The sequence below is a fragment of the Puntigrus tetrazona genome, chromosome 10 (genome assembly GCF_018831695.1).
Source record: "Puntigrus tetrazona isolate hp1 chromosome 10, ASM1883169v1, whole genome shotgun sequence".
In the NCBI taxonomy this organism is placed as follows: Eukaryota; Metazoa; Chordata; class Actinopteri; order Cypriniformes; family Cyprinidae; genus Puntigrus; species Puntigrus tetrazona.
Genome location: NC_056708.1, coordinates 5,519,168 through 5,546,296, shown reverse-complemented (window position 1 = coordinate 5,546,296; position 27,129 = coordinate 5,519,168). Strand labels below are relative to the sequence as shown.

General features: G+C 37.3%; 1 protein-coding gene across 3 annotated transcripts; it reads right to left on the bottom strand.

The window, feature by feature from the left end:
* Positions 1-708: 708 nt before the first annotated feature.
* On the bottom strand, positions 709-27,129 carry phf24 (PHD finger protein 24). 3 transcript variants are annotated; one of them, XM_043251116.1, is made up of 9 exons: positions 26,733-27,126; positions 16,248-16,663; positions 11,920-12,105; positions 7,082-7,160; positions 6,742-6,944; positions 6,419-6,585; positions 5,083-5,118; positions 4,040-4,129; positions 709-3,293 (listed from the first exon to the last, which is right to left on the bottom strand). In XM_043251116.1, the coding sequence occupies exons 2-9, from the start codon at positions 16,659-16,661 to the stop codon at positions 3,197-3,199; spliced, it is 1,272 nt and encodes a 423-aa protein (XP_043107051.1). In that variant the 5' UTR covers positions 16,662-16,663; positions 26,733-27,126; the 3' UTR covers positions 709-3,196. The 3 variants fall into 3 exon arrangements, with proteins under 3 accessions (XP_043107051.1, XP_043107053.1, XP_043107052.1); XM_043251118.1 differs by lacking the exon at positions 16,248-16,663 and having other exon boundaries at positions 26,733-27,129; XM_043251117.1 differs by lacking the exon at positions 5,083-5,118 and having other exon boundaries at positions 26,733-27,123.

Below are 27,129 nucleotides of genomic sequence, written 5' to 3'. Positions count from 1 at the left end.
GACGTCAGCGTGATAACGCGTTTACAGTACTTGATGTGGAAAACCTAAATATCCAGACATAAGAGTGGACTGACCTCATAACATACGCTAAGTGTCGTACAGGATAATGCAAATAAGCACGGTAAACGCAAAGTGTTTACTTGGAGTTCTTCAGCATAGCGTGTGGTGTTTCCAAGCGATCGTCAGATGCGGGACAGGTCCCATGGGGCCGTGCGTAGGCAGTGGTGCCGTGCATTCACAGATGTGTAAAAAGCTCCCTGCCGGGGGCTATGTCTGGCACACCTGCTACTGCAACTTCTCTTTCTGCTCTGAGCTCAACTTTTATTAGTTTTATCAGGGCCGTCACCAGATCCAGCTGTTCCGTTACAACGAATACTCCGCGTGTCACGAGGGACGGCGTCGCACATCGCAGTTTTTAATGGCATTTCACATGATTGAAATTGTGAATGTGTTTTGAACTCCCTGTGGTAAAGAGCATACAGAGGGAAAATGGGAAATTAGCTGAGCAATTTGTGTCCCAATTGTTCAGTCTAGAGTGTGAGGTTGTTTAGGGTGCTATGAATGGTTTTATAGATTGGATGGACGGATGGACGGAAAGAAAAAAAGACAGACAGACAGATAGATAGATAGATAGATAGATAGATAGATAGATAGATAGATAGATAGATAGATAGATAGTAAATGACTCAGATGCACACACCTTGAGCGTAATTTTTGAAGTTAACATCATGCATTTATTTTCAGCACTACCAGCAAAACTCAGAGTATTGCACAGTCCCTTCAAATAACCGCCTTGAGCAATCCAACCCAACACAAACGTTCTATAAGCAAATACAGTACAGTGGATATGACCACATAAACAAGAGCGGACATGTTTCATATCCCTCATACAGTTTGATATAATGAGTGTAAAGCCAGGTGGCATTTTACCGAAGTGTGCATGATTAACAACTATGAATAAAAGGTTTTAGATATTAGAAAGTGTTTTCATCTGCACCAGATCTAAGAACAAATTCAACATAAATAAAAACAAGGGAGGAAGGTCTCTGGGTCAGCTTTGTTTAGACAGTCAGTCCTAAACACGGTTATCAACATTTTGAGGCCTTTAAATTAGAATTTGAGTGTGTGTTTGGGAAGGTTATATGTTTGCATCAGCTGTTTTAGCTCAACACTGAATAATGTCACTTCTACAGGTGTTACATTTTTTTTACAGACCCAGTAAAGTGTAATAACAAGCAAGTTAAAAAAAAATAAAATGAAAATAAAACAACAGGTCATGACACAAGGTATGCAAGGATGGATTATGGACCTACTAGCCCCACTTTGTTACCTTTTCCCCAGGGATTAAAGAAATACTAAATGAGATCTTATTTATTGTAATAGCAGCTTTGCATTCCAAAATTGCTACTTTAATACTTTATTATTTTTTTTATTTCAGCCCAGTGAGCTGCTTTAAGACATAATTCTGACATGATACCTTAAAAGTGACCAATCTGACTTTATTTTCAATCATGATTGAATTTATTTTCAATTATGAATAATGAAGCACGTAGGATTTAGACGACTCGGTTGATTTTAGAGTTTGGCATTAGCATGATGCTATGTTAACAACACTTAGGTAGAAAAATATACAACAAATATTTGGGCAATCCATACTTATCCATACTTGAAGGTCAAAATGAGTTATCATAGAAAGAAGATAATTATGCAGAAACTTGATTCAAAATCAATTTTAATAGTTTTGCAACATAGTTTTAGCAACATGCTAAGCTAATGAAACAGCACTCTAAAACGCAAAAAAACACTCATATTGGGTGAAATAATAAATAAGTTAGATATTTAATTCGATTTTAAAATAGTGTTAATCAAAATAAAGTACCTTAAAAGTATCAGAATTATGACTCGATTGAATTAGTTTCAATAGAAATTGGTTTGTAATTAAAATGTAGCTTATGCTAACAATGCAACTCTCTAATAACCCCATACACACAAACAAATATGGGTTAACATAATTAATTTTAATTATGTTTAATTAAAGTCATTTTATTTAATTAATCATAAGTATTATAAGTTAAAATGATTTACCTTAAAGAGTATGATAATTATAATAAGACCTATCTCAGTTAAATTTCAATGGAATTTGGAATTAACGTTTGCTAGCTAACAAATCAAAACTCAACTAGCTATAAATATACAAATACTGGGTAAAATCGCATTTTTAAAATTACATACAAATATTTTTTATACGATTTTCACTATTAATTTGCTAATATATGCTGCCTATACAGATTTTGCATCAGAAACATTCCCACGTTGCCTTGAAATACTGCCTAAACTGGCAGCTCACTGAATTTTAGAAATGAAGATCGTACTTCACAATCTAGCTAAAATTAAGTTCCGCCTCCTTATCATGTTTCACATAGAAATACAATATAAAATACAATATAAAAAAAAAAATTACAGCTTCTGATAATTCTGACACGCACGTTGTCAAGTGAAAATTCAAACTGATGCAAACCTTTTTAGTATATCCAGTATCTTAGTTAGTGGTAGTGGTTGTCTGTCAACAATTTCAATTGTTTTCCTATGTCACAGCTTTAGGCCCCTGGCAGTCTGGAAGCTCCTTGGCCTAGTCCATAATCCATCCCTGAAAGTATGGGAATAAATACATTTTGTATGTATATAGACTGTATATAGTATATCATAGCATCTCACTTTAATTCCTGTATGGCACAACTGCTGCCCACTATATTATATTCATATTTTGTGGTGACTGAAATTAGATCAGCAATGATTCAACCACTGCTCTCGCATGGATCCATCGATCGCAACTCACCCAACTCAAAAATGATACAACACGTTAACATCAAAAACACAATGCTTGACGGTGTTTCTTGCAGCAGCTTCTCTGATCAAAACAGTTACTTTGTCACAAAAACGGAAACCATACAAGCTCGTAAAAAGCTCAAGAAGTGGTGACAGATGTGCTATTCAGTAGCGTTGAATTTGTCAGTGTCGCTATTAGATTGTGTCGTTAGAGGAAGAATCCGTCGATGCCTTGTACAGTCTTAGCGTGTGGTGGCGTACTCTTTAGCGTTTGACTCTCGTGTGACTTTCAGTTTAGTCCTCAGCGCCGCTCTCTTGTGAATCTGGACCCGGGAAGCCCCTCTGGAAGTCTCAGGCTATGTGGCCAGGGTTAGAGTGGTAAGCGGATGTGCATGGCTGGGCTGTTGGGCCTCGCAGCAAGGATGTAGATGGCGCTCTCCCGCAGGAAGTTGGCCCAGGTAACGGGTCTGGAAAACGTTACCGTAAGATATCAACCCACAAAGTCAAATTATAAACAGCCACAAGACGTGTGTTATAAGTATTTACCTAAAGCTGTTTCACGCCATGTCGTAATTAGCAAAATTTCTAAATTTAGCTGCGTGAATGCCGGTCTGAGAGCTCCACTCCAGAACTGTCAGAACTATTGTTGCTACGCTGTTACTAGATGGTTGCTGGGACATTGCTAGATGACTACTGGAGAGTTTGGCAGGGCATTGTTATCCGAGTTTACTGAGTGGTTTCTATGCTGTTACTTAGCAGTTGGTAGGGTGTTCTGGATGGTTGGTAGTGTGATTCTAGGTGATGCCTAGAGTATTCTAGGTGGATACTAAGATATTGCTAGGTAATAACTACAGAGTTCTGGTTGATTTACAGGGCATTATTTAGTGTATGGTGTTTTGGGTGGTTTTTATGCCATATTTGCTATTTGTTAGCTAATGGCAAGCTAACACATGATTTAAAGACTTGCCGAATCATTGAGTTGCTCACACTACACAACAAGATTTCTTCTTATCTGTCATTGTCTTTTCATAGCTGCGCTCATACTACACAACACAACTCATGTAGTATGTAACCTGCAGTTGGTAGGATGCGCCTACATGGCTCAAATCTCTTCTTTATTGTATGTGATTTTTTTATTTTATCACATACTTCATTGTATGAGATTGAGCAACACATTTGTAGTTTACAAGCAAACACACACACACCCACCAACCTGTTATCATTTTCCAAGGCTTTATCTCTGCTTCGCTCGCTGCTGGAACTGGCAGGACTGCTCTCAGATATTGGACCTACATGGCTGATACTGCAGATGAAGAAAGCAAGCTGAAACACACGCGATTTCATTCAGTTTCTCCCACACAGACATACACACACTAACGGACAGCTCACAGCAGGCGGCACTTCTACAGTCTCTGGGATTTCAAACTCTAATTCGTCGTTCTCATGACACCTCACAGCCCCAAGAGATGACACCCAAGCACTGGCAAGACAAAACTAGTTCACTCATGAGCAGAAACATGCATTCAGGACTTGAATTGGAATTAGAAATGCATTCTCAATTCAATTCTGAATGGCCCACAACCCTTGTATGGTATATATACAGTTGTCTCACAAATATTGCATGCCATTCTGTACACTGAAATGATCTGACAAACTTTGCTGACTGAAATAAATTCATTTGAAACAAGAACTTCCTGCAATTAAGTTCAATGGCATGTGAAGCAAAACTGAGTGCAACCGTGACCAGAGCACTGAACGGCGACCCAAACATGTTGTCCAGAACTGGGACCGCTCAGAGTCGAGACTGTCTGCTTTGATCTCAAGCCCTCAGTTGATTTTAATGAGCGTAAATTAGGATGCAAGCTTAGTCATGCCATAAAAGCACCAAAACATACACACAAACACCCACAACCCCATGCACCCGCACACTCAGGCGCTCATTTAACCTGCTGTGCTCCTTAAAACTGATGAAAAAAATCCTTAAGGGCTTCTCTAAGGGGAATGAAAGCCCCTCTTTTTGATCTTGATAATGGGAGGGCAAGATCTCATTTAATACGGCAATAGCGGCTGAGAGAACGGCCATTACAGTCAAAAACTACCCAATTCTGCTCTGATATTTTTAGCCTCTGATTCCTTGGCCTCCATTATGGAATATTTAGCAATTGAGGTGATAATGAATATAATGAGTATAATGATGATGGCAGGGAACGGTGTGAGATGTTTCCAGGGGAGGCCCATGCAGATCGAGTGACTTACCCCATACTGAACAAAGGGGAACACAATCCCATGAGTCTGCAGGGCAAATGGACATTCAGCAGTGGTGAAAAGGATGGGATGATTGGTTAAAAAAAAGAAAAAAACAATAGCATGGAGGATGACGTCAAAAAAAGACTGTCCAAATATTGAATTCAGAAATATGTTGATAAGTCAGTCAATCAAACCATTTATATATTTAAAGCTTTGGGGTATGTATGATTTTTTTAAAGAAATTGCATTAAAATTATTTTAAAATTACATTCTTTACATCTTTATTTTGGATGTGATTAATCACAATTATCAAAATAAATCAAGCATATTTCTTTCTAACACTTTTTTTCATTTACCAGTATATTTCCCAGAAGTTGTTACTTATAGCTCATGAATTTAAAAGAAACAATTATGAGAATTCTAGAAATGTCAGATTTATCTGTTTCTCCTAAATTCATTAGGATAAACAAAAATAGACACAAGTAAGGCAACTGTTGACATAAAACATATGCACATAATGTTTCTAATTCTTTAATAATGAATTTAGTTAAATAGAAATATACATAAACACAAGTTAGTGATTAAATGAAATATTAAAACGTATATAAATGAAAGATTTAACTTAAGGTCCCCATTTAAACTCACTGCTATCTAGGAGAAAGATTTGATCTATTAAAGCCATCACATTTGTGACATTTCTTTCTGGGTGATGGTGCTTGAGGAATGAAGGATTCAGAAGGACAAATGATCCATTCGAAGTACCTGGCTCAATTTTACACCACAAATCACTGCAAAAATACATCATTCTGACTTTTGGGCTCTCGGAGCAAGGTTTGAATTATGATATTACTGGCATAGAGCGCTTTGTCAAAGTCAGTACTTGTCCCTGATTTTAGCCTGTCATTGAGAAACTTTCCTCTTCCCTTCCACAGATGACTTACCCCACCAGTTATATCATCTCATTTACGTTATGCATTAATCCCATAGTCAGAACTGTCAGCAAATGGACTGCGTAAATGATTTATACTCTCTCGGCAGAGTTCCTGAATGCAAAGTTAGCCAGTAATTCATGAGAAGAGATGAGGGATACATGCTAATAAAGTGATGGCGGTTAGCATTGGCTAGCGGCTCGTGGAGGCATTGGCAGCTAGACATGGCTATAAAAACTGCCAAGCTCGATCCGATTTGTTGCTCCCAGAGGCCAGGCAAATTGGACGAGTCTCTGAAATGGTTTTCAAGTGTCTGAAGTTTATTGTTGATTATGTAAGTGGCTGTGATTGAGAATCGTTCAGAAATGTCGCGCTAACTATGATTAGCCTCAATAGCTCTCATATATTCAGCTCACCTGACACTGCAGGACTGGGATTCTTTGTTAATCTTGTGGAACCAGGAGGTTTGGGCTTTTCTGGCTTCTCCAGCAGTAATGATCCCATCTTTGTCCTGGTCTATACTCTGAAACACGGCCCGTGCTCGATCCTTCTCCTTCGCTGTGAGGATTCTCACCAGCGAATTCTGGATTGAAGAAAAAACGGAATCATTTCCACTGTGTTTTTGAACAATTTCAATAGTTACACAATTAGTTGTATAAAGCCTTCCTTTAGTGTGTACTGTAATAAAATGCTGTTTCCAAAAACACAACAAGCTAAATTTGTTCATGTCCCACATTACCTCGGTCCGGAACTTCTGCAGCACTGAAAGTGACTCGTGGTAGAGGAAGTCCGACCACTCGATCTGACCCTTCTTGTCTGGATCCAGAGCTGCAAACTGGGCCAGAACCTCCTCTTCCTCCTCATCGGTCAAATCTCTTTCGAAGAGCTGCTTGGTCACAAAGTGCCTGTACTGCAGGAGTTCATCTGACACCAGGCACGACTCTGAGCAGAAAGTAGGTGAGAAGAGAGTTGCTGCATCATCAATCAATGAAAACAGGTCAGGCTTAATTACAGTACTGACGTGATGAATTAGTAAATCTAGCTTCCTTAATTTACTGCACAAAGACATATTTAAACACCTGGGATGATCTTGCACTGCTTGAAGGTTTCCATCAGACTGTACATCTCTTCTTCGGTAAGCAGCAGGTTCACATTATCCTGAGGGAGGAAGAGGAAGAGTCTTTTGCTTCTGGTAGAACAGACACTTCACTTTAAAGAGAATATTTGATTATAACTGCTTCCTTGCTATCGAAACAACTGTATCAACGGGAAATTCATTTTCAGTATTGGTACAAATACAGGAAGATGCATTGTGCATTAACACAAATATAGGATAATAAAACATAATTGAAAATCGTGAAAAGATTAAAAAGCCATCTGCCTATATCAGCTGAATGTCCTGTGGACAGATGAGACAAAAATCGAAGTTTTTGTGACCTGTGTTGCATATCAAGAAAAGAAAGTCTTTACCACTGTTGCCGTGGGTTGAAGCAGTCCTGATTAACATGATATTTAGCCCCTTATTTAGGTAAACAACGTTTTATTTTAGGTACCCATAGAATTCTGGGTATAGAATGAGCAACTGGGCTAGATTTTGAGTAGCAATTGGGTGGGTTTTGTTGTGAAAACCTGGCAACCCTGCCAGTGACTTGTATATTAGTTTGTTTGTTCAATTGTAAACATTTTTCATTTGTTTGTTTGTTTAACGAGTGTAATACCTACATTAAATATTTAAGATTTTTTATTGATTCAAATCACTATTATCCAGCACCAGAACATATCATTTAGACTAAGAACTAGATTTAAAAAAACATTTATTCAATCTCAAAAATGTTAATGTTCAGTTAGAGACATAGTTGTCAATCACTACTATTCACAATATTTACTGCGTAATCCAATTCTCAGTCACATTAATATTTGAAGAGAAAAGCCCTTTCTTATAATTGCAAAAAAAAACATTATTCCGATGAATAAATCATAGAATGGATATTGCAAAACGTGGCCTGTTTCTTGATAATGTTTCTAAATGAACACACTGACAACCCTAATAAAAAGATGTAAGAAAAAAAGGCTTAATGAGAAAAACATCCTGCACAAAGCCTCAGGGCCCTTCAGACTGAGCCTTAAAACACAGTTACATTAATTATCTCCAGCAGCAGGTGTTTCAATCTCTCTCTCCCTCCTTTATCTTTCTAAAAAGGCTAACAATCTCTAAACCAAGGGTAATGAACGACCTGACTAACTCGGCTTTTAAGGAAACCTAATGAGTTTGAGGTGTAAGAAGTGCAGGAAGAAGCTCTCACAGATCAAATGACGGCTTGTCCTTTCATATCAAATTCAGAGCGAGATTTCTTTCCTGGCTCAAGCTCTGCCTTCAAATGAACGCTGTCAGAGCCCAGCAGCGTTGGGAATAGCTGTATTTTCAATCAGCTTTCCCCAGCCTGATGAGAACTCATCTGAACAATGGCGCTAGAGCAGATGGGAAGGGTACATCTCAGAGGTACCTCCATTTCCTGTCAGTGGGGACTGTGGGAACCACCCCCTTCTAAAGATGTTCATTGAAATGAGATTTTATGTACGTTGCGTTATCCACGAGCCATTCTCATCAGGTCAGAGACCCCAAAATGAGGAACAGGTGTTATAAACAACGCTTAGCGTGTGGTGGGATACATGGTGGTCTCTGCAGGTACACAGATGCAATGTCTTGCCTTCGCATCTCAGTTGTAGCTTCTCTGATGTCCTGGAGGGATGTGATTTGAAATCTGCTATCTTTGTTCACGGGTGCATGGTTATGGGCACTTTTTTGGAGCCAGTAAACACCATGTGACTATGCAGCCTCAGGAAAATTACATCATGTCGACATAAATTTGCTGATGGCACCACAACAATGTCCAGTCCTAAATCATGAAATGAAATGCACAAATTTGCGTCATCTTGAAATGTGTCGCAATGCAAAATACCGTACAGCCTTTCAGTGAAATTCTCAATCAAATTCCTGTTAAAGTAACTTGTGAAAATTCACCAAATAATTATAAATCTGACCTTTGTTTCACCATGACAGTATGGTTAGGTTCAGAAAAATGTAGTTACTAGTGTGCAATACCTGGTTTTAAGCTAGCAATCTATTCTAAACACACAACTTAAAGATTCTACCAAAAGTAGTTCTACCAAAAATGAACATTCTGTCAATAATTATTTAATTCTCATGTCGTTCCAAATCTGTAAGACCTTCGTTGATCTTCAAAACACAAATTTTCCGATCCTGCATAAACAGCAACACAGCTGAAATGTTCCCAGACCCAGAAATACAGTAAGTAAATATACACATGCTTTGCGCTTTGTTTACATGCAGTGGATCATGCTTCATTCTCTTTAATGGAGGAATATGCGATTTGTAACAGAAAAAGAAAAAGGTTATATATTGACAGTCAACTTTCTACTAACTATAAATAACTTTGCAGTAGAATAAGTTGATATAAGTTAAAGCTTGTGTAAATGTTTTGGGTCATTTTGTACCACAAGGATGACTAAATGACGCCAGAACTTTCAGTTTTAAATGGACTATCCCTTTAAGTTTCAGTTTGCTGAAACTCCAAGAGATTTGAATTTTCACAGGAAATCCAAAAGATGAAACTAGCATAAAGAACACAAGCACAGTTGGAGAAGCAAGAGACCAGACAGAGAAAACAACACCGCAGTTTCCACACAAAGCTTCGCTGCTGGGTGACATTTTCGAACCACAAACCTTGAAAGATGTCAGAACAAGACAGGGAGAAAATCACCTAATTATCTTCACACGAATAGTACAGCTAGCTAGCTATTTAGCAAAACAATACACAGCATATCCCTATTGGCTGTATCTATGTTGCCTTAGCACAATTATCATTGTTGACGTTCCCCATCATCCATGGCATCATCTTTATGAGCGTATCTTCACACCAGGTGCATGTCATATCAGTTTGAGCTCTTTTATTGTTGTTTTTGGATGGGTAAGGTCTGCAATTATCTAAATTGTCACATGGCTAATCACAGTGCTGATTCCATTGAATGGCAAAGCCTGCGTTTGACGCCAAGTGCCAAAATCAGTTTGACAACCTGGCCTGGACTCTTAATTAATTTTACACCACGGTCTTCTCGCTAACACTCACTGATGCTAAATTTCATGCTTACAGTTCTCCATGCCGACTATAATTTCCAATTAAGTCTTAGCTCGTCCCAATGCGCCGAAATACACTTGAAGATATCGAATGGTTTTACATAAAACAAAACATCAGTGTCCCTTGAAAGCATTATTCTACAGTGCAATTCCCAGCTTGAACATACACACGCTTACGCGCACATGTGGATTAGGTCGTAGCGAGGGCAGAGTGAGAAAAACAGACACATAAGCTGTGAATGAACCCTCCAAGGAAACGCGAGCCAGACAACAACCGGGTGCTTCCCATATTGTTTCAAGGGATGTGTCCACAGCTGTTAACGTTTGCAATGCAGCATGGGATGCAACCAATTTGAGGGGTGCGAGTCTAGCTGGAAACCAGCGAGGGCATCTGGAGCGCGTGTGGCAGCAGCAGCCTCGAAAAATGTCTTACACTCTCGACAAATGATTTAAGCATCAGCAGCCTGCACGACTGAGATAAGCGCTCTACTTCACTTTGAAGGACGCTCGTATGCTTTGACAGCCCACTCTGTAATTTTAGTGCCAGACTCCTCTGACGCAGAGAGAAAGAGCACTTCGAACAGAGCCCAGACTCTCTAGCATAACACAATCATCTTGACATGCTCATCTTCACCCTGACCTTTGGGAGGAGCTCTGTGGGGTAAGGATCTGTGGATATACGCTAACCAACAGGTGGTCTATATACTGGTGATTACTCTGTCAGCACTTCTTGCTGTATAGGTATATAAAAAAAGAGGAAAACCTGCAGATATTTAGTTAAGAAAATGTTACAAATACGTTCATTTCATCAAAAATCCATAGCCAATTTTGCACCTTCGTGCCAAGCGGTAACTGTAAGCTATGTTTCGGCTTGAGTTTGGTTCGGCGCCGCATGATTACAACCGTCTCGGCCCAGAATTCTCAGAGTGGCAAGGACTGGAGTATTTGTATTGCAAGCTCTGTTATCAGCCCAACAGTGGAAAATTAAACCATACCCGCTGGGCTGGATTGGCTTGTAGTGGCACGGTTAAGAAATTAGAAAAGTTTGGGCCGAAGGTGGAAAGGGGCTCATGCGATAGGGAATTTTGCATGGGGCTAAAACATTTCCCCTTGTAGATGCACAAACGGGTTCAAGTTGGTCACGCTAATTCGTCACGTTGGCCGACATAAAACCGATTATACATTTATTGACATTTTTGCTCACAAAACTTTTGCATGAGTTTGCAGGAAGAGAAGAAATTGTTGAATACCTTATAAAAGGTGCACAGTGTCATTCACGCAAACCCTAAATAACAACATGGTAAGATATTAAAATGAAATAAACATTAATTGAACAAGATGTAACATACAACCCTAATAAACTGCTAAGAAAAACTAAGAGGAATCATGAAACTGCAAAAGAAATTAAACGTAACATCAGTTTACTTTTTCCCTGTAAATTCTGTTACATTCTTTTGCGCTTCCAAAAATGGTATTTTACTGTAAAATTGTCCGAAATGTCTCTTGAAGAGTTTTTACTGTAGAATTTTCAGTTGTTTTACAGTTAAAATTCTTTTTAACCGTGTAGGTCACTGCAATTTCTGTTTCTTTAAGCCAGCCACACAGATAAATATAAATAAAGCCGCTCTTCCCGCTCTTATCTTTGCCGCGGACTGAAAGACATTTATTGTAATAACTAGGAGACAGCTGCACACAGCTAGTAATTGGAAATGTGCTTGTAAGTATATCTGTATGCACGTATTCGTGAAGGAGGGCACTCACGCAGTAATAGCAGCTCCAGCCGGTGGTGGTGTGGGCCGTCTCTCTCATTTCCTGCAGGGCTTCAGAGCTCAGGTAACCCATCTCCCGCAGACAGCCGTCGTGGAAGACCCTCGTGCACGTTCGGCAGGGAAACAGATCGTCTGCCGTCCAAACCTCACACACCTCGCACATCTCGTCGTTCACGGGCTGGCGGCAGAACACAGATAAATCACCCTAACTCTGAAAATGCAAACATGTGACAGGAAGTGTGGTGACTCAACACCTCTACAATCAAACTTCTATACCTCCCTCTATTAGCTGTTTTCCCTTAAAGGTCACCAAATATAGCAATAATCTCCCTTGACATTCCCTGCTCATTTAAAGTCTCCTATGGTGCAGCTGAATCTGCATGTGGTTTACTTTTATGTCATGATATGTGGATGTCATGCTGCTTGGATGAATGCAGCTCAAGAAAAGGTTCTACTGATGGCACAAGGGAAATTAATCGCAAGTTTCATAAATACTAAACTGTGACAGAATCAAACCGTATAGGCAGAATTAACATCTACCTCTTTTTCATAGGATAATGTATTTATTTATTCATGCTTTTCTTTTTTTGAACCATTATAATCACAAGCTAATAACAAAATGTGACCTACATTGAAGCTACTTATATATAAATACATTCTGATCAAATGTTAATTTAATCAAAATTAATTTACAGCAAATAGCAAATAAAATATGGCATCATTTATAAACATTAATGTGCAGCAATAACTTTAAAATAAAATAAAAATAAAATCGAATCTCATTCCTACAAAGATCATGCCACAGGACAAGTCAAATTGATGTTGTTAAAATAAAATAAAAATTAAATTATTTAATGGGAAGACAATTTGGTTGTTGTTATTGTATTATTTTTTTATTTAAATAAAATACAAAATAAATGTAGAAAATTAAATAATAAAAAAATTGATAGATACATTTAAAAAATGGTTTAAAGGGAAGTCAAACTGATGACTAAAATAATATAAATACAAAAAATAAACTAAGATAAAAAAAAAAGGTTTTAAATGGAAGACAAACTGATTTCTTCTTGTTGTTATTGTAATCTATTTAAATAAAATAAAAAATAATGTTTGAAAATATGTACAAAAAATAAACAGAAATTAAAAACAGGTAACTAATTTTTTATTAAATTCAATTATGAAATTAAATTAAATTAAATGAAGAAACTAGAGAACTAAAGAACTATTGAAGAACTAAAATCACCAAAAATGCCAAAAAACGTATAGAAGCATTTATAAAAATTAAATTGAAATATATTTTTAATTTAATGCAAATATTGCATAACAAAATAACTAAAATGTAAGCTAAATATAAAATGAGAACTGAAAAAATATAAAAATAAAAGCTTACTCAATATATGAATGAATATAATTGTTTACAAATAATACTAAAATAACAATATTATATAAATATTATATAAAAAAGTTTTTGATGCTACAAATGAGAGAATTTAGAAAGTTAGCTTGGCTAGGATATCATAAAAAAAAAAACTTGTTTACACTATTTCCAAAACAACACTGCTAAAATATTACTAGCATTGCTCCTTTTTACTTAGTTAGTTAGTGTTTAACAAACGTGGTCCATCACGGATGGAGTCTACTGTCTAACAAACTCATCTCATTCCGTGCTGTTCTTCCTCTCTGTCCGACAGAGGCAGACCGTGGAGACCGAACATAACTATTGACGAGCTGTCACATTAATGCAACTCAGGGTCAGACATTTTAAAGCCCCGTAAACGCGCAGATACAAAACTGTAGTTTAGTTTAGATCATTTCCGAGGACTTTTGTTGCAGTCCCGAGCGTCTCTACAGGAGCTGTGATGACTCACGGACGGTTGCTTCTCCTGGAGTGGGTGACGCAAACTCACAATCACAGCTAAAAATTCAAATGTGAAAGTACGTGGAACGTGGAAACCGAGCGTTAAAATTAGCTTTAGCTCCAGAACCACTGCTGCCTAATCAGCTTGAAGTAACTCGCTAATTTGCTTCTTAAATTGGATTTTTAAACATCTCTTTTAAGGATCGTGTGCACTAGGAAAGCAGGAATCAAACGCTTGTCAGATATTCCAGATGAATAATTCACCCTATTCTGGCGTAGGCACCAGACACACTCAGTCTTTGCTCTTCAGATTGTGACATGTGTCTCTGAGGAGGGTGAGGACTGTGATATGAGCACGGGGGAGAGCTGCTGTATTTAGAAGCGGGACGATCACAAGAGCCAAAGGACGTCACCTTGCTACTGAGCCTCTGAATCTGAATCAGTACGACCCATTGGTATTTAACTGCTGCATTGGAAGTGAACCTCTACTGTCTGTGAACGATAAAAATAGCTCTTTGGCATTTATGGATTGCCTTATTATTTTGAAATTATTTTTTAAATGTTTTTTTTAGAAATCTTGCCTTGGCAACTTTTGAAAAAGATTTAAACTGAAAAACTATATTTTAACACACTTTTTTAACACCCTAGCAACCAGTCCAAAATTTAGCAACTGATTACAATGAAGAGAAAATATTTTTGGACCGACAAATACTTAATTATGGCCAAATTAATTAGTTTTCCGAAATTATATCTATGGTTTGGTTCAAACTTATTTATTATCATTCAAAAATATTTATTGATAATAATAATTGTTATTTGTAAACACAAATTTAAAAAAATTATTAACATACAATAAATATAAAAATTATTATTTAATTTAATTGTAAATATAATTTAAATTAATTATTAAAATAAATAATATTTAATTATAAGTCATACAATACCTAATATATTTTCTTTAGATATTAAAATGTTAAATAATGTAGCCCAATAAAAGAATATTTTAAATTATTTTAAAATATTTTAAATATTTAAAAGAGTATAAAAAGTAGAAAATAAAAAGTGGAATTTTAAAACTTATAAATAATATACTCTCTCTCTCTGTCTCACTCTCATATATATCTGTGTGTGTAACAAAAAATACTCTTTGAAAAGCCTTAATATTTATTATGATGCATTTACAAAAAGCATTTTAAATAAATTGCAAGTTCATTTCACTTATTTCAGTAACAGCGACCACAATTTACAATGCTACCATTCTATCTCTCCATTCCTGTAATCTCAACATTTTCTTAAAATGTGCTCAATTTCTTCCCAAAATCAAACTGATGCTAAGTAGCATTATAGTTCTTGACGTTCTCCTACTCTTGATGGATGGTAAAACCAAATCAATTTGGTTTCGATAAAACCTAAATTTTTATTTCTACTCAATCTAAGAAAATCTAAGATGAAGTGTATTCCCCTTTGCTTTTTTTTTTCTTTCTTTCTCACAATTATATTCACCGGCTGTTCAATTTTTTATTCATGTCAGTGCTGCCTGTTGGTTTATTCGTTTTCCTGAACCATATTTCAACGTCGGCAAATGCATCTAGACATAACTCGCAAAGATGAGCCAAATTGCATCTCATTCTGCCTGCTCTTATGTCTTTTATTTCCGCTGAGAGAGAGAGACTGCAGGTAAACAAAAGCATTCTGTTGAGTGGAGTTGTGTGGAGAGGCTCTTCTACAGCTTGCGATGAGGCCTGGCCCCGTCACCGCAAGCTTCGGTGACCCCAATTAATTTCGGACTGATCCCAGACGCCAGCGCAGCTCGCCCAGCCGGGTTTCTCCAGCACTGCCTATACCCGCTGCCCACGCACTGTCAACAAACCTGAGCTGCCATTTAGGCTGAGCTGGGATCAGCTTGCTGACATTTTCTCACATATGTGCAACACAGAGCTCAGAATGAAAGGATAACCTCCAAACGGAACCACTCCACTTTCTGACAGAAGGATAGCCAGACTATTTTGTTAATATTTTAGGTGAGCTATTCAATCTCAGGTACGATATAGTACAGTTATGGTATAAGTATAGGGTTTTTTTTGTTTGTTTGTTTGTTTGTTTTTTATAAATGACCAGATATGAAGACTAAGAGAGTTGATTTGTTGCTATAATATCTTTTTGAGATCTGGTGTATACAGAATAGAATAATAGTAATTATAATAAATGTACAGTATATTTAACTAAGACAATAATTAAATGTAATAATGATAATAATGATTGTTATTATACTCCACCAAATTCCAAAAAAAATTATGTTAATATATACCCCTCCCAAAAACTATAAAACTTATACATTTCTAAATTATAACATTAAATTATGCTGTCAGAAAAAGAATTCCATTCTACAGTAAACCCACTCATGATGGGCTGCAATGTGTACAAAGCAAATTGTTCAAATAATTTTATTTCAGCCATATTACCTGCTCTCTTTGCCCAAGCGGCACGTCTACTGGTTGGTCGTCATTGACCTCTCTCTTTGGCCTCACAAAGGCGGGAGGAGTGAGCTGATGTGCCTTCTTTAGATCCTCGGGCTCCACCCCCTTCCCATCGCGGAGCCGCCCCCAAGCCTCCTGATTGGCCTTCTGCTCCTCTCTGAGCGGAGCTGAGGCCTGTTGATTTGGTAATGAGCCTGCTTTGCTGTCCTTGTCTTTCTGTTCAGTACGCTCCTTGTTCGCCTGTTGGGATCCTTCGGCAGATTCGTCCCCGTTCTCAGCTACGACCTCTTCGGCCGCCGGGGCCGCCCGGTCCTTCAGACCGTCTTTAAACGCCGACACCACCGCGCTGCACTTCTGCACCTTCTCCACCTGCTGCTTCTTGGACATCAGCACACCCATGGCTGCAATATAGTAACACAACAAAGGCTATTTTTACCATAAGACATTATTGATTCATCTCAGGCTAAGCAATCAGCAGTGCTGCTGTTTTCAGCGGGTTAAGCTTCAAATCCTACATTATATTAATATAGCAAAGGGAGGCAGTTCTCGTGCTTGTGCGTCGGTGTTAGCACCCCATTGCATAACAAATATTAAGGTTGAAAACAAGACATGTTCTATCGACTTTGTCTCTAAATCACTGCTCTGGCAAAATACGCCCACATGCTGGATCAAGCAGATTTCGTGAACCACAGCAAATGTGTTGCAAACCACCTCGCTAGCGTTTTCTTCACACAGATCTCTGATATGATTGATCACTGGAAGGCTTGGTGTGTCTCGTATTGGTCTGCTGCCATCACAGATCATCAATCTTAACTAATGGAAACATGTGGTGACTTGAGATTGCGGCAGAACCAATGCAGACTTGTTCGATCGCTAGGTTTTGTGATTCACGAGCAGGGCTGTTTGACGTTCAAAACTCTTTAGAATTTAATTCCTAAAACGTTTTGCAATTTTTAGACCAATTCCTAGAACACAGAATAATAGTTTGATTTTAGGAAAGTAGAATTAAAACTTCAAATAAATTCATATAATAGCCATATTGGCAGTTTTTATGAATACAAAATAACTTTCAGTATTAATTAACTATTATTAATATCTATTTGTAAATAAATAAATTATACATTTAATGAAATACAATAATTACACTACAACAAATGCGTTCTTGGCTTAGGACAAGTTTGTTGAACTTTTTTGATCCACTTGTTGACTACTGCATTGTGAATAATATTATTACAATTTAAAATAACCATTCATTATTAATTATATATTAAATTCTAATTTCTTCCTATGATGATCAGCATCATAACTCCAGTCTTCAGAATTACATGACCTTTCAAAAATATTTATATTTATCAATGTTTAAAATAGTTGTGCTGCTTCATAGAAACCATATATTTCCATATATTTTCTTTCAAGATTTTCTGATGAATAGAAAGTTTAAAGCATTTATTTGAAATATTTTTTCCTAAAAATTTAATAGCATTTACTGTCATTGCGTATCAATCTAATGCATCCTTGCTGAATTTAATAATTGTAATAATGTCATTTAATTTTAATTGTTATATACAAATAAGTGCCGTCAATCAATTAAAAAGAAATGAATCATGATTAATCTCAATGAATCCCACCTTACGTTGAAGTTTTTACTTATATAATTTCACATTCAAATGAAAGTGTAAACCACGGCAGACGCTATATTTTTACTATCTGTTTAATGACATCTTTTTTATTACATCAGTGCTACTGATGTCTTTAGGAAATTGTCTTTGACCAAATATCAATAAAACACTACTGGCTGTTTTAAGAGGGCGAGCTTTTCAAAATGTCCCACCCCATCTTCCATCGAACAACGCTGTGGCTTTCAGGGTGCTTCAGGGGACCTCTAGCACTCATTAACTACAGGCAAGACAATTCTCGAATTCAACTTTTTCCGACCCTGTTCGAAACACACAAAAAAGGAAAATCTGATGCATTTGATTTGGTCCAATCCATCTTCTCCTGAAGATGTGGTTTAGCCTGTCCAGACATCAGATAATCTCGAATGCTCGCCCCATCCATTCAGCCTTTAATCAGGGTAATGGTGTGAAACTGCTTCCGTTGGCATTCTCTCGCCTTCTTAACGCAAAGCACAGCATGCTTCTGAATTTCAATGGATATTTCCTTTCCCCATTTACTCTTAACCATCAACCCAAGCTTTGACCCATCGCGTTCTCTCTCTCTCTGCACCCTCCTAAACAAGCCACGCTGTAATATTGCTTTTGTCCCTATAGGCAGCGTCTGAGAATGAACTTTAATTATGAGGGAAATCAAGGAGGTGGCGCTGAGCCTCGTCTCATCAAAGGCCTGGGTGTGACACAGATTTCTGCAGTAATTACCCCAGGCTGTACGATGTATTTTACCCTGTTACAGCTCGGCGTGTTCTGATAGATGTCACATCAGCTGGCTGAGGGAGGTGTGGTTTAATGTCTTGTCACCGAATTAATTAATGCGTATCTTTGAGGCACAAACTCAAAGCCGGCAAGCAAACTGCATATATTACTGTCTGGGAACAGCATTATATCTCTATTAAATCGATGAAAAGAAATTGCAATCTATGTGGAAAAGCTACTTTAAAGCTACTTTAAAAGGGTAGCTTGGCAAAATGATCATTTTTAGCTAAATTACAGTCAGGCAACCGTTCAGAAAACAGTCAGGATTTAGGGTGATAGAATAAACATTCAAAAATATTTATTTAAATCGGGTACCAACTAAAAGTGGAATTTCACTCATTTTATTGGTTGTGTTGTGAACAGAAATATAAATGCACTATTCTGATGAATCAGACGTCAGAATTAAAGGATAAAATTATTTTATTGTTATTCCATGGTGGAAACCAGCTTCTGTAGCAACGTAAATATCTATATTCCATAATCCAGTCAATCCAAATGGATAAAACACTTTAATATTTAAGCTTGTCATGCAAATAATAATTTTATGCTCAAGCAATCTCTCAGAAAAAAATCAGGATTGCCATTTATGATGACAGAAGAAAAACATATTTTTTAATTGCCATTTAAATTGTAATGTTAATAATGTCATATTATGTCGTCTTAAAATTATTGTAACAAATGCATATAAATAAAAGAATCTTATCTCTATCTTTTTTGATTCTTAAAATCAACATATCAACATATATCTGATTTATTTCTAAACTGATTTCTTTATTTTTAATCATGTTAGATAGCTGATTTATTTAGCGCTGGTTGATTTAAATAAACTGAACGAGACCACTGACTGTCAAACTTCGCAAAGCTTCATACGCGGCTGTAATCTGTGTGTTCAAGTAATGTTACCAAAATACCCATTTTTGATATTACAAAAATCTTACAATGTTACAAAGTCTCCATGAAGCCTGGTCCACTTTGGCAGCTTATGCAACAACACTGACCACAGGTTATTTTTGGTGATTCTCACAGGTGAATCTGAAAGCATGCATTCCTCATTGGAAGAGCTCATTGCATCAGCCTGGAAAAAGTGTGAGCGCAATATTTTTTCCCAGCAGACCTGAACACCCAAGGGGAGGTAACTGCGAGAAGCCAGACAATCGGTTCACAGAACTGGTGATTTCAGACAGCAATATGCATCAGACCATGCGTGAACAGACTGATGCTAGAACTAAAACTGTGACACAGAAGTAAAACTGTGACTATACAGTGATGGATGAAGAGTCCTCAGAGTCAAGAGGCAAAGGAAGAACGAGAGGTCATCACGGGTCGCCTCGAGGAGAATAAAAGATGAGAATCTCTTCCCCTGTAATAACGTCTGAGTCAATCCCTTCGTGAAACCCTTATGAAAATGACTTCTGGCTAGAAATCCCACTGCACCCTAAATTCTCAGCACAGATTATAACATGCTCATTCCATTGATGCCCAATGCTTTCAGACGCATGGGAAGCAATTACTGCCGAACAGTGGAATTACTCAATGAAAATAATTGACAAAACTGAGAACTAGACTTTTTATTTATATATTTAGCGTTTTCATGCAAATACATCATTTTAAAATAAATTAAACGCTTTTGGGCTCTCTTTATAATGCCAGTGTCGCGTGCCACTTTTGAAGAAAAAAAAAATAGGCTCATTTTCCAACTTACCTAGAGTTAACCATTTGAGTTTTGCCATTTTAAATCCATTTCGAGACTATATCGAGACTTCTGTAATTACATCGTGTTCCAAGATCCACAAGAAATGAAAAGTTGAGATTTTCTAGGCTGATATGGCTTTTCATTTTCCGTCCGTCTTAGTACACAATGTTACTACAGAAGAGTTGAGTTTAAATAGGAAAAATGTAATTTTAGAGCTAGATGGTACTGGTCTGATTGGATTCAATGATCTATGCTAAGCTACGCTAAAAGTGTTATTGCCAGACCCAAAGATCAGCTGAATGTATTCGATAAAACTGAACTGTTTAACTCTGCGTTGAAAAATAGTAGTAGTTGGAAAATTAACCTATTTAAAAAAAAAAAAAGTGGTGTGTTCCTTCCTGTTTAATATTGTGTATGATATAAAGTAAAGTTGCCTATAGCAAAAAAAAAAAATTATTAAGTTAATTATATGTATTACGGCAGAAAAAGAACCAAAAATAAATACAAAATAAAATAATTACAAAAATAAAATTTTGAAGCAAAATGTCCAATAAACAATCAGATACTGACTATTTTCTCTTCTTAAAGGATAGTTCACTCAAAATTAAAATTGCCTCATAACTTATGTTATATATGCCTACGTCAACCATTTTTTACGATGATGGAAGTACTTTTTGGGGCTTCAAAATCCCGACCACTGTCATCATAAGAGCTTAGAAGAGCCAGGCCAGCCTGGTCTCATTTTTATAAGTAGGTATTAATTTACAAGCATAAAACATACATTTTCATCATTTTATCAATAAGCTATTTAGATTTTTAGACCCCTTAAAGCAATAGCTCACCCAAAAATGAAAATTACGGCATATTTTACTCCAAACAATCCTAGGTGTATACGACTTTCTTCTTTCAGACGACAATCAGAGTTTTTAAGAATTTATGACTTATGACTCGACTTATGACATGACTTACGTCGTATGTCGTATGTTGAGTCTGAAGTCATCCAAGAAACGGAACTCGGCACTCGCACAGAAAAAAAATAATGAAAGTCGGTTATTTCTGTAATAATTTTAAAACTAGAAATATTTTTCTGTCACAAACCCATTGATCTATTCAGAGGACATATGATAAGCCCCAGAATACGCACAGGTTAGTTTCATGACAGATATATCCAATTTATGGAGCTTCAAAATAACGGCCTCTATCCACAAGCATTACCAAGTAACCCAAATGACAATGTTTTGCAGCCGTAGTCCTCTCTGGCAGAACACATTAGGTTTGTGTAAGGTGCAGAGCAGAATTTATGTTGTTAATCTGTGAAAATATTATCCAGATTATTTTCCCAATCCTCTCTTTGTGAACTCATGCATCATTTGTACACCTCACCGGAAACGACAAGTAAAGGATAAACTTTTGCAGAAATATCATTTAAGGGCTTAAAGCGAAGTCTTGTTTAACAATATAAAGGTCTATTTTTGGAAACGAGCTGGAAGCGGAAATCACACAGAATGAAATGTTATCATTTCACATTAAGTAAACAGTTTAATAATGCAGTTGCAAACAGGATCATTGGTTTGACAACAAATATATTTGAAATATTTGAAAACTAAAAACAACAAATATAATTAAATCAATGCCCCAATTGCAATATTCATAAGGATCTATTTCAAATGATCAACATGTCAGATCTGTACGTTGAAGCGCTGAAAATATTCGCATGTTTAGGCGCTGGAAGCATATCAGTATTATATGCGTTTTAGTGCCTGTAAATAGTAAGTAATCGTACATTTTATATAACAACATTTTGCGTAAAATGCTTATGAATGATCATGAATTCACTTTGGTCAGGCAGGACATTTTTTTAAATGACTACGATCGTATTCATTTGAAAGAAGAAAGTCATATATACCTAAGATGGCGTTTTCATTTCTGTGACTATCACTTTAAATCTCTGCAAGGATGTTGCCTCTGGAAATAGAAAGAACGCTATTTGTATTCCGAACCACACTTGCGAATTGTAAATGAAAGATTCGCTAATGTTTTATTACGTGGCGAGTTTGACACAAAAGCTGTAACCACTTAGTCAGAACTGAGGAGAACTAAATGTAATAATTAGAGAATCAGCCACCGAAAAAGCCCACATTGGTCGATCGCTCATTTGAATATGGAGATGGAGGTCTGTAGCGATTGGCACCTGAGGAAGTGCTTTTTCAGTAACAGATGGGCTCCTCGAGGTTAGTGATTCACAGAATGGATTTTATTAAACTGACGTAAATGCTGTCCTACATCCACTGGTAAAGTAACTTGTCATTGTACTCTTCTACATTATACTGTACAGTGCTTTGATGCAACTTGTGTTGTTAAAAGCGCTATATAAATAAAAATGATTGATTGATTGAAAGATTTCAATTGTATCCGCTGAATATCAAGATACCGTACTACCAATTAAAATAAAGCATCACGATAGTTCATGAAGGTTGAGTAAAAAGCCTTACAGGTGGAGACCTCTAAGAAAACATCAAATACATTTTTCTTTATTAAAATGCCTACACAAGAAAATACAATATTCACTGAACTGAATTCATACATAAGGCTGTCTATTTTTATTCCTCAGGGGAAAATCGAGGTCCCTGCGCTAAAGGTTGCACCAAGTCAGCAAATCTCACAGAAATAAAAGAGTGGGTATATCTTTCCCATGAGCTCAAAGGATGCAGCGTATTTTGGGCAGCGGCTGTCTCACTAACGCAGCTCGCTAACAGGCCAGCTATATTTCCCTGAAACATTTAGACGACTCTCCTGAAAAAGAAATGAATTAGGGGGCTGAGGGGAGACGCGTATGTACACGGCTCCGTCTCTCTACTTGGCTTTTGACTCAGACTCGGCACGTCCCATCACATGGTCCTGAACTTAAGCAGAGATAGTTTGCGTCAATGAATAACTGATTTTACCTATATACTATTTTTTTTTTAAATGTGTAGTGTTTTTGATACGTAGATTGTGTCGGTGTTCGAAATATACAGTGTGGCCCATCTGTAGACAGATTACTCTTTTATGATAATTAAATCGCATTCATCCTGAGAAGCGCCGGTTATTATATCTGCGCTTGTTTTCAATATCAGCTTGACGTATACGTGTGCTGTGTGAAATCGCGTCTCGTAAAGCGAAGCTGCGAATTGGAGTTTATAGGCAATTTATGTGAGGACACCGGGGACACTGTGGCGTCTAATTATCATTCTGTGTGAGGCATCTGTCTGTACAGATGTTCAGTAGAATATGCTTTAGCGCATTTACGTATGAAAGTAACCATTGCTTCTTCTAAGAGTTCAATTAAATTAATGCATATGTTTTTTTTATTCCTTAAATATTCACTCACCCTCTTATATAATATAAAAATATCATAAACTTTGATTTAGTGAGCCATCTTATTTAGAAAAGCTCATTTAAATTAAGAATCTTACTTAAATCTATATATCTGTCGTTCCATCGTTCTAATGTTCTATCATTCTGTTGATCTATCTATCATTCTGTCTTTCATTCTATTATTCTATTTATCATTCTATCTATCTCTGCACAGATATCGGTGCGTCATTTGCCAATATACCAAAAATGTCAACAAAAAATAAAAAAGAAAGAATAACATCTACAATACATCATTTTATTAGTAGCTTATAAGCTAAATATTTTGTCAACGTGGCAGCGAGCTGATTTGCGAGCAAATAACTCCTTTGAGTCAGTTTTTTTTTTTTTTAAATTTGGTTCGGAAAGGCAATCGGAATAAATAATTCATGAATCTGAATAATCCTCACATGCTTACACAGTTTTAAATATGGGAGGAAATCACGTACATGCGTGAAAACATCTCCTTTGTCGAAGAAAGGAATGCTGCAAGACAAAGATGACTAAATTAACACAGAAAGTTGAACTATCCGTTTAAATGATTAATTAGTTGTAGTCTTTCAACAACTGAAACATTTCAGAAGCTTGTTTCCTACAGCAAAACTTCTGAATGCTAATGTTTCGGATGCTTTGCACCTACACGTTCGCCAGCCGTTGTTTTTTCCTTTAATATTATTGTAATGCCATGTTTCACAAATCGGCTTCGCACTGTCAAGCTGTCCCTGACTTGAATCCCAACAAACCCTGTCTTTCATGCGCTGCTCCTGTGGGGAACCGTTCCGTGAATAGGACAGCGACAAAGCATTCTTTTTTTTCCATGGGAATGCTTCCCATTGACGTGAATATCCCATCCCCAAAAGCCTGGAACTAATCACACTAACGAGTTCACTAAGGCCACCTTCTGCCAGTGATTGGAATCACAAACACCCACCGAGGAGGAAAAAAAAACAGCCAAACTTCAAAAATGAAATCGCCAACGCTCTTTGCAAACACTAATGAGCAACGAAGTGATAAAACACATAATCTGCGCAATGTTGGCTTGTGCACTTCGGGGACATTGATGAACGCATATATGCAATCGCATCTTATAAAGCGTAACATTGGACACTCGGTGGCCCAAAAGCAAAGTACGCTGGCCCGACTATGAGTACGGGGAGTTGAGATTCCTCTCGCACACTGGCCTATGGGCACGGAGGCGTTGCAATGTGGAGGAATTTGAATGTAAATGCCTCTAGAGAGAGGAGCCCCCACGTTGGCATTCAGTTCCTGTCAGGCACTGAGTCTGTGCCAGGCACTCTTCTGAGAGGAGGTGACAATGAGCGCTGTGAGAGAGACGAGGGAACCTGGAGTGTCTGCTGGGTTCCAGAGCTGACACTCATGGTGCATTGTGGGTAGGAGGGCAGACAGGAGAGAACTGAGCACCGAAAGGTGGAGAAGTAGGACAAGGCTAATAGTGGGGGTTCGTGTCAAATAGATTTACTGAGCAATGGTAATATTGCACCATAGTGATTAACAAGCGTGTATGGTACTAGAAAGGCCAAGAATAGAATATGATGAAATATTTCAAATGTGAAATAACAGAGAAAGTGTCATAAACATGCAAAGTGTGATTTTGAAAAGGTTCAAAAGATAAAATGCAGAATGATCAAATTCAGTCACCCCTGGATTATACCAGCTTTATTTTCATTATGTTTTTATTATTATTATTATTATTATTATTAGCATAAGCATTAGCATTATCATCACTGTCATCAAGTGCTGGTTAAATCCGCTTTAAATTCATAAAACAAAGTATTATTATTGTTATTATTATTAATATTATAAATGATATTCAACTCAAGATGTTAAATACAAATCATTAACTAATTAACTGATATGAATAGCTTGTTCATAATATCAAAAATATTATTATTGTTATTGTGGTTGTTGCTGTTGCTGTTGTTGATGATAGTATAGCAGTAAGACTAGTATAATCTAATTCATTGCTATTAATATTATTATTATTATTTTGCAGGAAGTAATATTTACAAAACTATTTAAATCTGCAATAATATTATTTATTTATAAAACAATGTTACATTTGGTAATACAAAATATTTAAAATCAGATTATTAATTATTAAAAACGATTGTTTGTTGTTGTTATTGTTGATGATGATGATAATGATGCAATTGTTATTATTTATTACTATTATGCAGGTATTATATATATATATATATATATATATATATATATATATATATATATATATTAATATTAATATTAATGATTAAAATGCGGTAATAAAGAAAATTTGACAGTTTCAATTCTATGGAATCTATAAAATTTATATAAATGATGTTGGGAAATATTACTTGATTTTCCCCAAGTGTGCGAGTTTCCTGGACGCAGGCACCTGACTTCCTCTCCTCAATGACTACTACATAACACCCTGCTCGTTCCTGGACTGTGACGTCAGAAGTGATGCACAAGGGTCTCACAAAGAGACTGCAATTGATCCAGAAAAACTTACCTCTGCAGTACTGCTCAGAGGAGCGCGCACAAGTTACCGCGCGAAACATTTGACCGCGCATCCAGCGTTCTAAATACGTCACGTGCGACATTCGGTGTCAGCGTAACAAAAGTTACCGCGTAAAGTCTGGCACCTGGCTATCAGACCCCAGCCTCGTTACATTTCACAGTGGGAAATGATGCAATATAATGCACGGCTCTCATCCACGCCCGCCAAAACGGCGCTGACCTAGATCGGGTGTTACAGACGGGGGGTATTTTTCTACACCCACACGAAACTGATGCGTGAATGATCCGTCTCGTGAAATTTACGTCCGTGCAAGTTGCGCGCGTTCACGTCAAGCGATCTAAACGCGCGTTGCGTTCGACACGCGTCCCGCAAGACTGCAAAAACCACGTCTTGATTTAGTTAGTACTCACAGTTAGAATAGAACTAAGACCAACCTGAAGGAAATGGGATGGTGCTCCGGTACTCGGGACTCGATTTCTTCTTCTCCCCTCACGCGCTGCCGGCGGTCATTTCAAGGCTCGCTTCCGTCAATGAACGCTATGCGCGTAGTGTGATCGCGGCGGTCAGTGTGTGCACGGTGTGTGTAACCCAGTCAAACAAATATTCCGCAGCCGAGAAAACAGCGTCGTTTTGAGGCGCGAGCTGAGAAGCTGGACAGCTCCGGTGCTGAATTCTGGAGCGTAAACTTCGCTCTGGGCGCCGTACAGCTCGCGTAAATAAACACAAGCCTGGGGGGAAAAAAAGTTGCGCCTGCTGCTTCAGCTGACCAGCCCGCTAGATTCGCGAGAATCCAATATTCTTCGATCCTCTTCGTGGAACTTGTTTTCAGCC

Excerpts from the sequence above, each read along its gene's own strand:
- phf24 (XM_043251116.1), bottom strand. The coding sequence starts at position 16,661 with ATGGGTGTGCTGATGTCCAAGAAGCAGCAGGTGGAGAAGGTGCAGAAG. Across the intron at positions 12,106-16,247 it reads CGCTTGGGCAAAGAGAGCAG|CCCGTGAACGACGAGATGTG; the intron begins GTAATATGGCTG and ends TTCTGCCGCCAG. Across the intron at positions 7,161-11,919 it reads GCTGGAGCTGCTATTACTGC|GATAATGTGAACCTGCTGCT; the intron begins GTGAGTGCCCTC and ends TTCCTCCCTCAG.